General features: G+C 40.1%; 1 protein-coding gene across 1 annotated transcript in view; it reads left to right on the forward strand.

The window, feature by feature from the left end:
* Positions 1-14428, forward strand: part of KIF16B (kinesin family member 16B) — a 171806-nt gene that overhangs the window by 22790 nt on the left and 134588 nt on the right. Inside the window, 7 exon segments of the mRNA XM_032103634.1 lie at positions 1711-1827; positions 5972-6069; positions 8911-9020; positions 9652-9794; positions 11002-11170; positions 11320-11451; positions 14092-14267. Of these exon segments, the coding sequence (XP_031959525.1) occupies positions 1711-1827; positions 5972-6069; positions 8911-9020; positions 9652-9794; positions 11002-11170; positions 11320-11451; positions 14092-14267 (945 nt within the window).

The following is a 14428-nucleotide window of genomic DNA, read 5'->3' on the forward strand; positions in this document are numbered from 1 at the left end:
TGTAATTCCTAAACTGCAATTCCTTGCTGCACAAGCTATTATTTTGCTTGTGTTAATAATTTCATATTTAATTGGAAGACTTTGTAGTTAAGCTCTTATCAAGTTGCTGCAGAAATTCCAGTTTACTGCACCAATGGCATAGAAGGGCATATTTTTCACATTCGTCTTGCCAGGGAATAAAATTGATCTTGATTGTTGGTGATGTGGTTGCCTAGTGCCCTTTGTTCGTGGTCGTTACTTTTTTCCATTTGAAAGGCAGAAAAATAAGAAGTGAAAATCTGTCTGCTACTACATACCTTATTAATATGCCTTGTAGATGCAAAATACACTTTAGTATTCCAAAGTTAGAGTGGATATGGCAATTTGCCATCAAGCTTCTTAGTTTGTATTCCTGACAGAGAAACAAATAGAATTTTGATGTTTACTGCCCTTTTGTGACAAACCAGTGTCCCATCCTGACAGTCTTTTCTTCTAACCTGTGTGTTAAGCCTTTGTGTTCAGACAAAGCTGACTGTACCTTTTCTATACACTACCTCAAATCACATGCAAGACAAACACAATTTTTTAAAAAAGAAAATTACATCAAAAGAGTAGTGCAGAAAGACTTCGTGAGGTAAAAACTTAGACACAGAGAAAAAGAGGGGAAAGAATAAAGTTGCTTTGGCTGATCTTTATGTTCTTCTTTTTGAGAATATAACTGATTACAGCACTGTAACTCCATTGCTTGAGGGGAAGATCAAGTGAAGTATTCCAAAGGCATGTTTGAAGATTAGTGATTAAAGAAATTACCCAGCACTCCTTCCAGGGAGAAGCTGTGAGATTATACTGTGCGTGTGCCATTCACTATTAAAAATGGCTTGTATGCCTTGGCGGATTTAAACCATGTAAAGTGCAGACTAGTAGCCAAACTGTGTGAAGCATCTATGAGATTTTTGAAAATCATGTCTAGATGGTGAGAAACAGATTAATATTTTAATTGAGAGAAATGCTGCATGAAGTGTTACTGCTTGCCCAGTGACGGGTATGTACTGAAATGGTAATAAAAAGTCTGGCAAATCTGTGAGGGATTTTGGAGGCAGTATTGTAGAGGAAGGTGGTGAAGACATCTGGTGAGAGCTGAATTCATTAGGTGAGAACAGAGGCCCATATTATGAGATGTGTTTGCTAGCCTAAAAAGCATTGTTACATGAAAGCCACTTAGGGGGAAAATACAAAGACTACGGGTCATGTTCTTACACTTGATTAAGGCAAAAAACCAAAACCAACCAAACAAAACCCTCCAAAAAGACAAAGGAAGAAACTGATGGGATCACCAAAATGTTTCCTTTTGAGAGGCGACTGGTTATTTGCAGAATGTGGAGAGTTGGTGAAGATACAAAAAGTGAGTAGATATTAACAATAATGAGAAGTGAATGCAGTAGCTGAGATTCCTGAAAGAAATTGGGGCTTTAGAAAAGAAAGTAGCAGTTTAACATGTCAAGTATTCTGTGACAGAGAAAGAAGTAAAAATAAACCACTGCAGTGCTGTAAACTAAATATGGTAGTGAGATTTGGTATTTTATTTGAGGTATTAATGTCCTCTACTGTAGTAAATATCACTGTGTTTTGCCATTGTGTTGTGGTATTCTTCAATATTTGCCATGCTGGACTGATGACAATCTTTTTCCGCAAGCTTCTGTTGACTTAAATATTTTTTTATTTTATTTTTAGGTTTTCAAAAATCTTGGTAAGGATGTGCTTAAATCTGCTTTTGAAGGTTATAATGCCTGTGTTTTTGCATATGGACAGACAGGATCTGGGAAGTCCTACACCATGATGGGAAATGCGGTATGTTGTATTTTCGTAGAACCATAGAATACCAGGTTGGAAGGGCCCTCAAGGATTGTCTGGTCCAACCGTAACACATTAGTTTCTTTAGCAGCAGGCTGTGGGAAACCATGTTGAAAGCCTTGGAGAATTCCAGGTAGATAATGTCCACTTCTTGCGCCTCATCAAGTGAGCAGGTGTATTTTTTTGTTGCAATGGATTAAAATTATGCTGTTCCATTAAAATTACGCTGTTTTTATGGAATTTTTAATACTGCTGCTGTCTGTATGCTATTAACCCTTCCATGTATCACACCTTCTAGTAGTAATCAGAGGTTTTGGAAGCTGTTTCTTTTATACAAAGATATTTACATTTGGAAGAAGTTTATTTAAGTGACGCTTGGTTATTTTGGACAAAACCCAGTAATTTTTGTTCAGTAACAAAGCCAAAAATTTCAAATGTTACCGCTGATTTTCTATGCCCAACTTGAGACAGAAAAAAAGGAGATACTGATTTTGAGAAAATGAATGATCAGCTTTTTCTGAAGAGGTGTGCTTTTTAAGCCTCTTTTGAAGAGTCAGAAGACTAAAATAGGTCCTTAGAGAAGGCTGTCAGGTGAGAAGCAGAAATTGGGCATGAGAGTAGTTCATCAAACCCTTATGAGATTATACAGTAAATTTAATTTTAAGGATTATGTCCTATTGAGCACTGCAGGAAGAGGAAGGTGTGATGGGAGGTATCTGGCAGTTGGTGAATAAAGGATGGGAGTGGTTTCTTGCAGTTGCCTCCATGACTGTCCAAGGACAGAGAGAACCCGCTAAACTGTTGGGAGTGGAGCAGTTTAGAAAGGCTGACTGATGAAGCCTGTTTGCCAGGCAGCCTCTGCAGGTTTCATCCTTTTATCCTTGGGAAAGGAAATATATTGTGTCTTCTCCCAGTAGAAATGAAAAGGGGAATATTACCACTTATCACTTCTGAAATGTAGTAAGATTGGGCTCTTTGCACCTCCTCTGGCTTAGGAGAGTAAACTAGCTGTAAATCTTTTTCTTTCAGTTGTCACAAAATAAGGAGCTTTATATTTAACTTAATATCATAAGCAGAATAGACTTTTGTAACCAGAAAGAAACATCACGACCTAGATGTGGATTTCTATTTCAGAAATTTGTAAAAGTGACATTTTTATGAGACTCACTGTATATAATGACTGTAATCATCAAAACAGTTTGCAAATGAATAGGTGCTGAAGTTTGTTTGACACTATTCACTAATAAAGGTCTAATCTTCTTGGCATGATACATAAATACTTTAATCTGGTTTTGTATAGAGTGCATATAAAATATACTCAGCTGGCAAGTTAAATGCTTCAAAATTGATGGCCCTGTCAGAGAGACTACAGTGCTTATAAGAAAACTTGAATTGGAAATAAATATTCTTTTTTCCCTACTTCTCTTTAAAAAGCCTGGGTTCTGTTCTCATTTTGTTTTCAATATTTGCTGTTCTTGGCTCTGGAAGGCTTCTTCTGCAATTGTATGTACAGCAACCATTTCAAGAAATATGTGGGCCAGTTAGAATAAGTGTTCAACAGAGATACTGAAATGAGCAGAGATCTGTAAAATATCAGGAAAGTCAGACTTGGGTATGCAGAAAAGGCAAGACTACGGGGGAATAAAATTTTTCTTTCCAAGACCTGAAAGGCTGCTACAGAAAGGACGGGAATAATTTGCTCCTTATGGTCAAGGTAGATGGGCAAAACCCAATACATTTAAATTGCAAGAAGGAGTTTTCTAGTTAGATAGCACAGAAGGAGAACAGGCTTTTAATGAGAAAATTCAGCTCTGGAGTGAACTACCTATTTTGGTTCTTCTGATTTCCATGTCTGGAAACTCCGTAGGCCAGAAAAAAAGAATAGTCCAAGCTGTAGTTGATCCTGCCCTGCAGCTCTAGGTGGTGAAAAGGAGAAAGTATTTAAATATAGTTTCCAATAAAGAGTGTACATTCTTTATGATGTACATTTTACTAGCATAATACTCTGGGAACTGTGTGTGCTTCCTTTCTCATCACTATATTGCTATGGTTGAAGTTACTCAATTAGAGCTTGTACTTCCTATTTTAAGCCTCTCTTTGTGGTTGCTGAATTATGTCAGACACTAATGATTTGCCTAAAACTTTGTGATAGATCTTACATGTTTTTCCCCCTAAGCTTTAATTAAAACTATTCAGGTGTTTCCAAGCACGAGATGAAAGAAAAGTGTTTTCCCTCTTCCATTGTTTAAAAAAAAAAAAAAAAAAAAAAAAAAAAAAAAAAAAAAAAGTATGTGGGAATTTCCAACACTGACCCATGAAACTTTACCTGGAAATAGAGATTGATAATTGACAGATATTGGGAAAGGCTGCTCCTCTGTTGCCAGAGGCAACTGTCTCAAAAAAAAAAAATCTGATTAATCTGCAAGTTTCTCCCTTACTCTAGGATTTTTTTTTGGTATTTTTTAACCCAAGATGCAGTCATGTGAAGAACTACGAATGATAGGAGCAGAGAATAGATTATTATTTCAAAGAATGAAGCTTGGTTTGAGAAGAATAGAGAGGCTCTGATTAAGAGGTGGAAGAAGCTGGGTAAAGGCAAAATGGAGGGATAAAGTATAATTAAAAAATAGAAGGGACTAGATGATAAATTGGGAATTATATCTGGGCAAAGGAGCAAGGAAGAGGAGCTCAGAGGTGGCACCTGGAAGAAGATTGCTGTGACAGAATGCAGAGGGAAACTGAAGAATGAGGGCAGAGGGACCAGTATGGGAGCAGACTCGAGTGAGTTTGGGCAGAAAGGGTGGAATTTTATGTAGGGGTCCAAGTAGAAGAGAAATCTGTCCACGGAGCACTCGCTCTGACAGAGTTTGGTTATGGGGGAGTCCATTGGCTTTGTGTTTTCCTGTTGCCAGTTATTTGTAGAATCCCACCAGGCAAACTCTTAGGTGCCTGGAGTGCCTGGGCTACACTCACATTGAATATGTGGTCTGTTTTGTCCTAATTTGCGTCCTGCTTAATTACAAGACCCCTGACTTTAAACACAACAGCTTTTCTTGTTGCAACGATGAATAGAGTTAGTCCATCACATTGAATCTCTTACATGTTTTTAGACTGGAGGCAAAGTATAGCTGACAGACTGTTTTGTAAGCTGCTCGTGAGCCTGGATCTCTTACCCCAAAGCTCATCTGTATGTGTATGTCCTGTCCTGTTATTCCAGGGAGCCATGGCTCTGAGGAAATGTTAACTGCTGTCTCCCTGAAGCGGTGGGGAGGAGATGTACTCAGCAGGTAGTTGGTCACCTACCTAATCAGACTTGGTGGGAATGGGGCAGCTGGGAGCAAGCAGCCCCATTCAGCTGAGACCAGAGCTGTGTGGCACTCTCCTGCTCCTCTGCTGCTGGGGAAAACCCGCACCATAGCTTACTGCTTGGCTGGAGAGGGCTCTTCTGGACCAACAAGGAAAACTGCATGCTAAGTCTCTGGATATCTCAGTGGGATAGGTTTCATTCAGTTTGCTTTATTAAGCCAACCAAGCATTTCATGCATAAAAACTCTTTATCTGCAGAGACAAACATTCAGAAATTAAATATTGAATTTAATTTGGCTGGATTGTGGGATATAGTGAATGAAAATTTAATTTTGTCATTGTGTACTAATTTATTCAGACAACCTGCTGCACTTTTCAACACAGGAAGGACTGTGAGCTGGGAATTGGGGGTTTAAGTGATAATGTCCCATGGCTGCATGTATATGGCTGTTGTCCTGTTCTCTGCAGTTGTTGCCAAGTCCACAGTGAAATGAGACAGAAGCAGTTAAGATACTAGTGAGATAAATCAGTTCATGACTTACTCTGGGGAGCCAGTCTCTGCCTTAAGAAGTTGGGATTATTCAAACTGAATGAGAGGGACAAAATGTATTCCCGTGGCAAAGAAATGGAGCTGGTTGTTCATTCCACACACAAAAGGGTTAAAGTGGCAAGGTGACTGCAGTTAAATAAAGGGCAAGAGAGTATTTGCTGAAAAGTTTTGATTTTTCCCCTTTCTGGATTCTTAAACTCTCTACAAGTCATCTAGGGTTTTATTTTTCAAAATACATTGTACATGCATATGTAGCCTTGGAATTAAGAATTGTTGTTATTGCAGGGTGATGCAGGTTTGATACCTCGAATTTGTGAAGGATTATTCAGCAAAATAAATGAAAAAACAAAGCGGAATGAGGCATCCTTTCGAACAGAAGTCAGGTAGGTCTTGACATGTTAAGAGTTTGCAGGTTATCATACTTGTTTCAGTTAAAACCACTCTGTTTCACTTTATCTCTGAGAAAAGTGCGTATTTTCCAAAAATAACTTTTTATTCTTGGCCTCAGTCTGTTGCAGTGGGGATTCCTGCAACGTGTATCCGACAATGAGGCCCCTGGAAAAGAATATATGGACCGATTCTTGATAGATATTTTCAGAGATGTTTATTTTCCCAGCTGCATGGCTGAGGATGCCGAGGAAAACTGCCGCAATCATGTGACTCGAGGGTCCTTGCCCCCGCAGGGGAACACAAAACAACCAGTGGGGAACGAGGTTGACCAGGGGCTAGGGAAAACCCGTGTCTCCCCCCCGGGGCCCCTCTCCCAGGACCACATGGCGGGGGGAGGAGCCCCAACACTTCACCCATTTATTTTTAACAAAAGAGATTTAAAACTTAACATTGAAAACAACTGGATAAACATAACAAGAACAGTTTCAAAACAAAACAAGCCACCCTTGTGAGTCTTTAAATGTCCAAACGGTTTTTTTTTTCTGGAACATCTTGGGGCTGATAGAAGGGAGACAGGACTCTCTGAGCATGCTTTGTGGGGAAACTGAGGCAGGAGAGGGTTTCTTCCATTTGTACCTGTTGGAACTCTAAACAACAGTAGTTAATTTCTTCCCTCCTCCCCTTGATCCCCCACTCGGCATTGGAAAGGGATTTTTGGGGAAACAATTGGCAAAGGCATGGGTTTGTGAGGGAAACCATGGGTGAAAAATCGGATTGGGAATACACTGGGGGTAATAGGATATAGGGTAAAAGGGAAAGGTGGGATTCGGAAAGGGAGACTGTAGGGGGGGGGGGCTTATAATGGGGATATTGTCTAACATGACTATGATTTTTAGCATATATACTGCCTTTCACAGAAATACCATCAGGCCCAGTGACCCCTGCTGCTTGTAACCCTTTTTTCCTTGGACAATTTTGAACTCTACTACTTCTCCATCTCCTAAGATTGGGATGTATTTTTTGGGGTTATTCTTTTTAATAGCAGTTCTATGAATGAATGTGTCTTCCTGGTTGTCACATCTTGTTATAAACCCATAATTTTGTTTAACATTATACCATTTTACTGTTCCTAAAACCTTAGCTACGATGATTTTTCCTTTTTCTGAGTGGCTGCTGTTTTCTGTCTCGCTGTGTTTTTACTTTCACTTTCCCTCACTCCCGTGTTGGAGCTGCCAGAGCTGCCAGGGCTGCCGGGGCTGTTGGGGCTGCTGGCCCCTCGCTGCGGGGTCTCCCGGGGTTGCATTCGGGGCTGCGTGGGCTGGGCCAGGCCGGGCTGTGCCGCTCAGCTCCCCGTGTGCCGCCGCCTCCTCTGGTCACAGCTGTGCTGCTGCTGCCTGGCGACGTGCCCATGTGTCGGCTGGGCCTCTGAGCGACGACCCCCCCACGCCCTGCTCCAGCGTGTGTTTCGGCTAGGTGCGGCTCCGCTCCACTGCCATTGCCGCCAGCAGCCGCCTGCGCCACCCCTCTCGGCTGGGCGTTCACGGGGCTCGCTTCACTTGCTGCGTGGGGCTGGGTGGGCACTGCTGGGTCGCGCCACTTCCGCCGCGCCTCACTCCGCTGCCGACACTGCAGCTGGCGTTGCTCTGCCCGCGCACGGGAACTGCCTCGCTGCTGCTCGCAGAGCACTCGGCGCACGTGGCCGCGGTCGCACGGTCCCTGAGGCAGGCCTCACTTCGCAAGGACACAGCTGACATTGTTCAACAGTCTCGGTAATTAAATAATATTCACGAAAATATTCTTCCATCGGCATATATTTTGTCTCAGAAATTAACTGTGTCCGAACAGTCTTCCAAAAGTCTTTGGTAAGAATCAAGTCCTAAGAAATGTAGAAAAAGTTTTTAAACAACCATGCCAAGAAGTGTCTCAGTTCCTTTTGAGCTTGAATTAAGCTAAAATTTACAAATCGTTGTTCAAGAATCTTTTCAAGTTTAAGATAAATGTCCATATGTGGCTCGGAGAGCCACGCGTTTTTCCACGGTTCCTCCATAGTTTAGAGATGGAATAGCAAAACAAAAACAAGAAGAGAAATCTGGAGTTTACTCAAAAATAACAGTCGCTGTCCTCCAAGGGATCGTTCTGCTCGTATTCTCTGACCAAATATTGCGTTGGGGATTCCTGCAACACGTGTATCAGACAATGAGGCCTGTGGAAAAAAGTATATGGACCAATTCTTGATAGATATTTTCAGAGATGTTTATTTTCCCAGCCTCATGGCTGAGGATGCCGAGGAAAACTGCTGCAATCACGGGACTCGCGGGTCCTTGCCCCCGCAGGGGAACACAAAACAACCAGTGGGGAACGAGGTTGACCAGGGGCTAGGGAAACCCCGTGTCTCCCCCCCGGGGCCCCTCTCCCAGGACCACATGGTGGGGGGGAGGAGCCCCAGCATCGGTCTTATAATTGATTTTGTTAGCACTTGTAGTCAAAATGCGCAGTACTTGTACCTTCAATCCAAGAGCTGTGCATATTGCTTCATTTATACGATAGTGAAAATGCCTTTGCTCCTGGACAGCATCATCCTTTTTTTTACCCTTTATTTCAGACTGACATTAGGAGATCTTGATCTTGCTAATGTCTGCTTTCTTTCCACTTTCTTCTTACTTTTTTGGCTTTTTCCTTTATGATACAATACCTTGTAGTCATTATTATCTTAAGCCAACTTTGGATCTGTTTTCTTTCTCCAAGCATCTTGCTTTCAAACTTGTGTTAATATGGCTTTCCTTTTATAAAAGGCTCTTGAATCAGTGAATGGTTTTCTGTTCCTTTTCTTTCAGTTATTTGGAAATTTATAATGAACGTGTGAGAGATCTTCTCAGACGGAAGTCATCAAAAACGAATAATTTACGAATACGGGAACATCCAAAAGAAGGACCATATGTTGAGGGTAAAAACACTTTCATTGTTTTACACTTGATATTTTATTACCTTTATATGTTATGAAATGTAGAGTCTAACTGTATAGGGCGTTTTATCTTTTAAAATACAAATTACGATCGATACAGTGCTTTGTTTTGGAAAAAGCGTTGAAGGAATAGGCTCTCATTTTGCATCTCTACTTGCTTTCCCAATCCTAAAATTATTAGAGTTTTTTATCTGTAAATTTATAACACATTTTTAAGATGTGTTAAGAGATGGAATTGGTTTTAATAGTTTGTTGACTATAATTTATAAATCTTAGATATTTAGATGAAATGAAAACCTGTTAGGATCTAATTGTCTTAATCTCTTTTTTACCAGGGAAGGTTCATGTCTGTAGTGGGATTATGCTCATGTTACTACACTAAATAATTTAATAAGATCGCATTTTTTTTTCTTTTTTACTGTAAATGTGTAAGTTGTCCATTGTTCATGTGAGGCCTCATTCCATTCCTTAAGTGAAAAGTGACAAGTGTGACAAGTGTGACAGTAAACACTAATTGCAGCAGTAGTTTGTAGTAGTGAGGGTAATTTGAATCTTTTTGTAAAGAGAATTAAGAACATCTGTGAGCATACTGTAACACTCTGCTTTTCTTCAGACTTGTCTAAACATTTAGTCCAAAATTATACTGATGTTGAAGAACTTATGGATGCAGGAAATATAAATAGAACAACGGCTGCAACTGGAATGAATGATGTCAGTAGCAGGTCACATGCAATTTTCACAATCAACTTCACTCAGGTAACAAAACAAAACTCCTTAGAGAGATTGGACATATTTCTTAAGAGCATAGTTATCTGTTTGCCGACTGAATATGAGCCAGCAGTGTGCCTTGGTGGCCAAGAAGGCCAGTGGCATCCTGGCCTGTATTAGGAATTGTGTGGCCAGCAGGAGCCTGGAGGTCATTCTTCCCCTGTAGTCAGTGCTGGTAAGGCCACATCTTGAGTACTGTGTCCAGTTCTGGGCCCCTCAGTTTAGGAAAGATGTTGAGGTGCTTGAGTGTGTCCAGAGGAGGGCAACAAGGTTGGTGAGGGGCTTGGAACACAAGCCCTATGAGGAACGATTGGGGGAACTGGGATTGTTTAGCCTGGAGAAAAGGAGACTTAGTGGTGACCTTATCACTCTCTACAACTTCCTGAAAGGAGGTTGTAGACAGGCGGGGGTTGGTCTCTTCCACCAGGCAGCAACTGGCAGAACAAGAGGACACTGTCTCAAGCTGCGTCAAGGAAGGTATAGGTTGGATATTAGGAAAAAGTTTTTCACAGAAAGAATAATAAAGTACTGGAATGGTCTACCCAGGGAGGTGGTAGAGTCACCATCTCTGGATGTGTTTAAAAAAAGACTGGACATGGCACTTGGTGCCCTAGTCTAGTTGAGGTGTTAGGACATGGGTTGGACTCGATGATCTTGAAGGTCTCTTCCAACCTTGTTATTCTGTGATTCTGTGATACGTAGTAAACTCCTTTTCTAATGACTCCTGCTCTTCATTGTTGGTTTTGGGAGCTTTTTAGAAAGCCCATGGATGATCTGCTAGATGAAGAGAACTTGGTGGTGGGGGAGAAATTGAGTGTAAATTTGTCTGTGCATGCTATAACTTGTTGAAAGCTATATATATATGTAATACAAATGTTGCAAGCTTAATAAAATGAATGCAGCACATGGTCTCTGCATCATGTAAATTACAACTGACAGTGTCATAGCTTGTCTGTAAGTGTCTAAAAAGTTGCAAATATTACAATTTAAAGAAATAATATGGGAGTTATGCAACAATTCATTATCAAATGTCTTTCAGTGGCACCTCTAATACACCTATCTTCTCAAGATCTGCTATTGTAAACAAGTTAAGTTCAGTCATGTAATGAAAAAGGCCACTAAATTTGATTCAGTATAAGTACAATATTTCTTAGCTTAACATAGTTTTATTTGTTTTATTTTTTCTTTTCTGTAGGCTAAATTTGATTCTGAAATGCCTTGTGAAACTGTTAGCAAGATTCATTTGGTTGATCTTGCTGGAAGTGAGAGAGCAGATGCCACTGGTGCCACAGGGGTTAGATTAAAGGAAGGAGGGAATATTAACAAATCTCTAGTTACTCTAGGAAACGTAATTTCTGCCTTAGGTAAGTCTGGTTTTTGTGCTTGTCTGTTTTGAGGTGTTTTTAGTCATTAAATACCTTTGTGTTTACTTACACAAATAGTGGCTTAACACATTTTTGAAAATAAATGAAAAAACATAATACGAATTTTTTTTTCTGTCTCTTCATCACAGCTGATTTATCTCAGGATGCAACAAATCCTCTTTCGAAGAAGAAACAAGTATTTGTGCCTTACAGGGACTCGGTGTTGACTTGGCTGTTAAAAGACAGCCTAGGAGGAAACTCCAAAACTATAATGATTGCTAGTAAGTGTTTTTAAATTACTCTTTTTGAATTCTGACTAATTCATGCTTAATAGAAGTGGATGTAAATATTTAGATTCCAGATGTTTTGTTAAGGCAGAACACAGTTAAGAAAGGTACATCAACAAGTTACCCTAATAAAGATACATCATCCAAGTCCGAGAGACATCAGCTGTGGGGGGAAGCTGTCACAGCAAAGGACTGGAGAACCATACCTGGTAACTGGGAACTCCTGTGGTGTGTCCACCTCCGGCTCTGAGGCTCCCCCACTTTGCTGTGACAGGGGCACAGTTTTTATACTGTTAAATAAACAAGCTGACATAATTTCTAATTTCATTCTCCTGTTGGCCTTCTCCCAAAGCCTGGCATGGGCTCAAGGAGGAACCAAGGGAGTTGTCTTTGATCATATACCCCCCTAATTAGGCCAGATATAGCCTTATCTGGTTTCTAGATATGTAAAGGTAAATACATGTTTTGCCAATAAATGAACGTATATAACAATGTTAATGACCAAGTGTATATATAACATTTGGTTGGAAGGTTCATCTATATGTCAACTTTGGCTCAGGGCCTGTTGTTCAGGCCTTAGTACTTCACTGTTTCAGTGTCTCACCACCTTCTAGGTAAAGAATTTTGTCCTAATATCTAATCTAAATCTCTCCACTTTTAGCTTAAAACCATTTGCCAGCCCAGGATGTGGCTGGCTCTCTGGGCAGTGAGCACAGACTGCTGGCTCATGTTCACCGACCAAAAAGAACCCCCAAGTTGTTTTCCAAAGGGCCGCTTGCAAGGAGTTCTTTTCCCAGTCTGTACTCCTATGTAGGATTGGCCTGATCCAGGTGCAGCACCTTGCGCTTGGACTTGCTGACCCTCATTAGGCCCCTGTGGGCCTGCTTGTCAAGCTTGTCCAGGTACTGCTGGATGTGAGGAGAAGAGCAGCTCTGAAATTTCTCTCACTCTTTCCTGCTCAAATGAAATGTGGTCTTAACTGGTGCAGTCCCCTTTTGAGAATGGTGGGAGAGCAGAATTGAGGGAATAAAATGTATCAGGTCAAGTTCTGGTTCTTCAGAACCAGTCAAATTCTCTGGATAGCAGTTCCTTTGTTGCAGGATTTTGGGGATATTTTTGGAATCCATGGCACTTATTTTCCTCAGGAGAATCATAGTAGTGCCATTAGATGATTGTGGACCAGATTCTGCTTTGGTTTTCTGGCTCTTTAAGTAATGCTATGCTGGCAACTTTCTTCTTGCTGCTTTCTTGCAGTTACATGGTTGAGTAACTTTTTTTTTTTATGACGGAGGGATTGGGAAGAGAAGTTTTAGAAACACAGTGAGCTTCCGATGCCTATACTAATGATTACAGTACCCACCTTCTTTTTCAGCTACTTCCTCATCTATTAGTGATGCTTCTGCTAGGCAGAGCCCTGATTGTTGATCTTTTCTCCAACAGTAACTCTACTGTTAATGTGGTAGAATTCCCTAACAGAGCCCAAAAAGCTGTCTGGATACATTTGTCCTGCCTTTTCTGTAATTAAGCACCAAAAAATGCAGGAAGATCACTTTAAACAGTAGGAAAGGCTGTTAGAAAAATGTGTCTGATTTTGATTTGTCATATTTCTGTAACATATTGTAACATTCTTCCAGAAAAGGAATAATCGAGTGGTGGAGAGGAGACAGTAGATAAAGCAGGGAAGTGAGAGTGTGAACTAGGGGAAGTATAGGCTGTTTCCAAGTGCATCTCCTGTAGTTCAGAGAGTCTCTGCGACAAAAAAATATTTATTGTTTTTGAGAGAATGAGAAAGGACAGATTATTTTAGTTGCTTAAATAGTTTTTCAGGTGTTTTCATTGTCTGATTCTCTGGATCTCTTGTTCAGTTTGATCATTAAGATTTCTGGATGGTTTTCTCTTCCGTGTTTTCGCTCATCTATTTGGATGCTTTAATTATCTTTTTAATTTGGAACATCATATATATTGTTAGGAAAATTAAGGGAAGGATGGCGTTAGCACTTGCATTTAAATTTCATTGTTTTTCCTGGTTAGGTTGCTTGTAAAAATAATACTGGTTTCTCTTGATGCATCAGATAGCTGACAGTTTTGTGTGCTGCCAGATGCCTGCAGCTCAGGAAAACAGCTAGGTTTGTAAATTATAGCAGCTCGTCTCTTGTCTTGGTTTTCCTGTCTGGTTTTTTTTTTTTTTTTTTTTTTTTGCTTTAATGCTGTTTAATTTCCCTACTGTGTTTTACTTGGAATGTTTCTTCTTTTCAATGATAACATTGATACTTAAAAAATATTCACTGTTTTCTCAACTGTTCTTGTAAAAAAAATGCAAGAAAGCCTGTGAAGTATTCATATAGGACATTAATGTTTATCAGGGATATGTAAATGTTAAATAGATTGACAGCAAGATTTCTTTGCAACACCTGATTATCCTGATACACTTATAGTGTTTACTTATGCAAAGTTATAGTGACATGAAAGTGGAGTTTGGTGAAGAGTTGGAACAAACTGTATCCATACTGGTTAATGATGTATTTCTGTCTCTTCACCCACATGGAATTCATCTGAGTTTTAAAATATAAACTAACTTCAGTAAATGAAACACATAAGGTGCTAGATAAACTGCTTCTGATTTCATGTCTTTAGCTATTTCACCTGCTGATGTCAATTATGGAGAAACTTTAAGTACACTTCGCTATGCAAATAGAGCCAAAAACATCATCAACAAGCCTACTATTAATGAGGATCCTAACGTCAAACTGATCCGTGAGCTGAGAGCTGAAATAGCCCGATTAAAAGCCCTGCTTGCTCAAGGGAATCAGGTTAGCTTTACTTGGAATTTATGTGTAATTTTCCTTGAGTTATAACATCTATTTCTAGAATGTAATGAGATAATTATCTTTCATTATATTGATTTGAGTAAACAAACTCTATGAGGCTACGAATGAGTATTAGTTTCCTGATTGAATCAGTTTACATGGCC

Source organism: Corvus moneduloides, chromosome 3 (assembly GCF_009650955.1).
Source record: "Corvus moneduloides isolate bCorMon1 chromosome 3, bCorMon1.pri, whole genome shotgun sequence".
Taxonomy (NCBI): domain Eukaryota; kingdom Metazoa; phylum Chordata; class Aves; order Passeriformes; family Corvidae; genus Corvus; species Corvus moneduloides.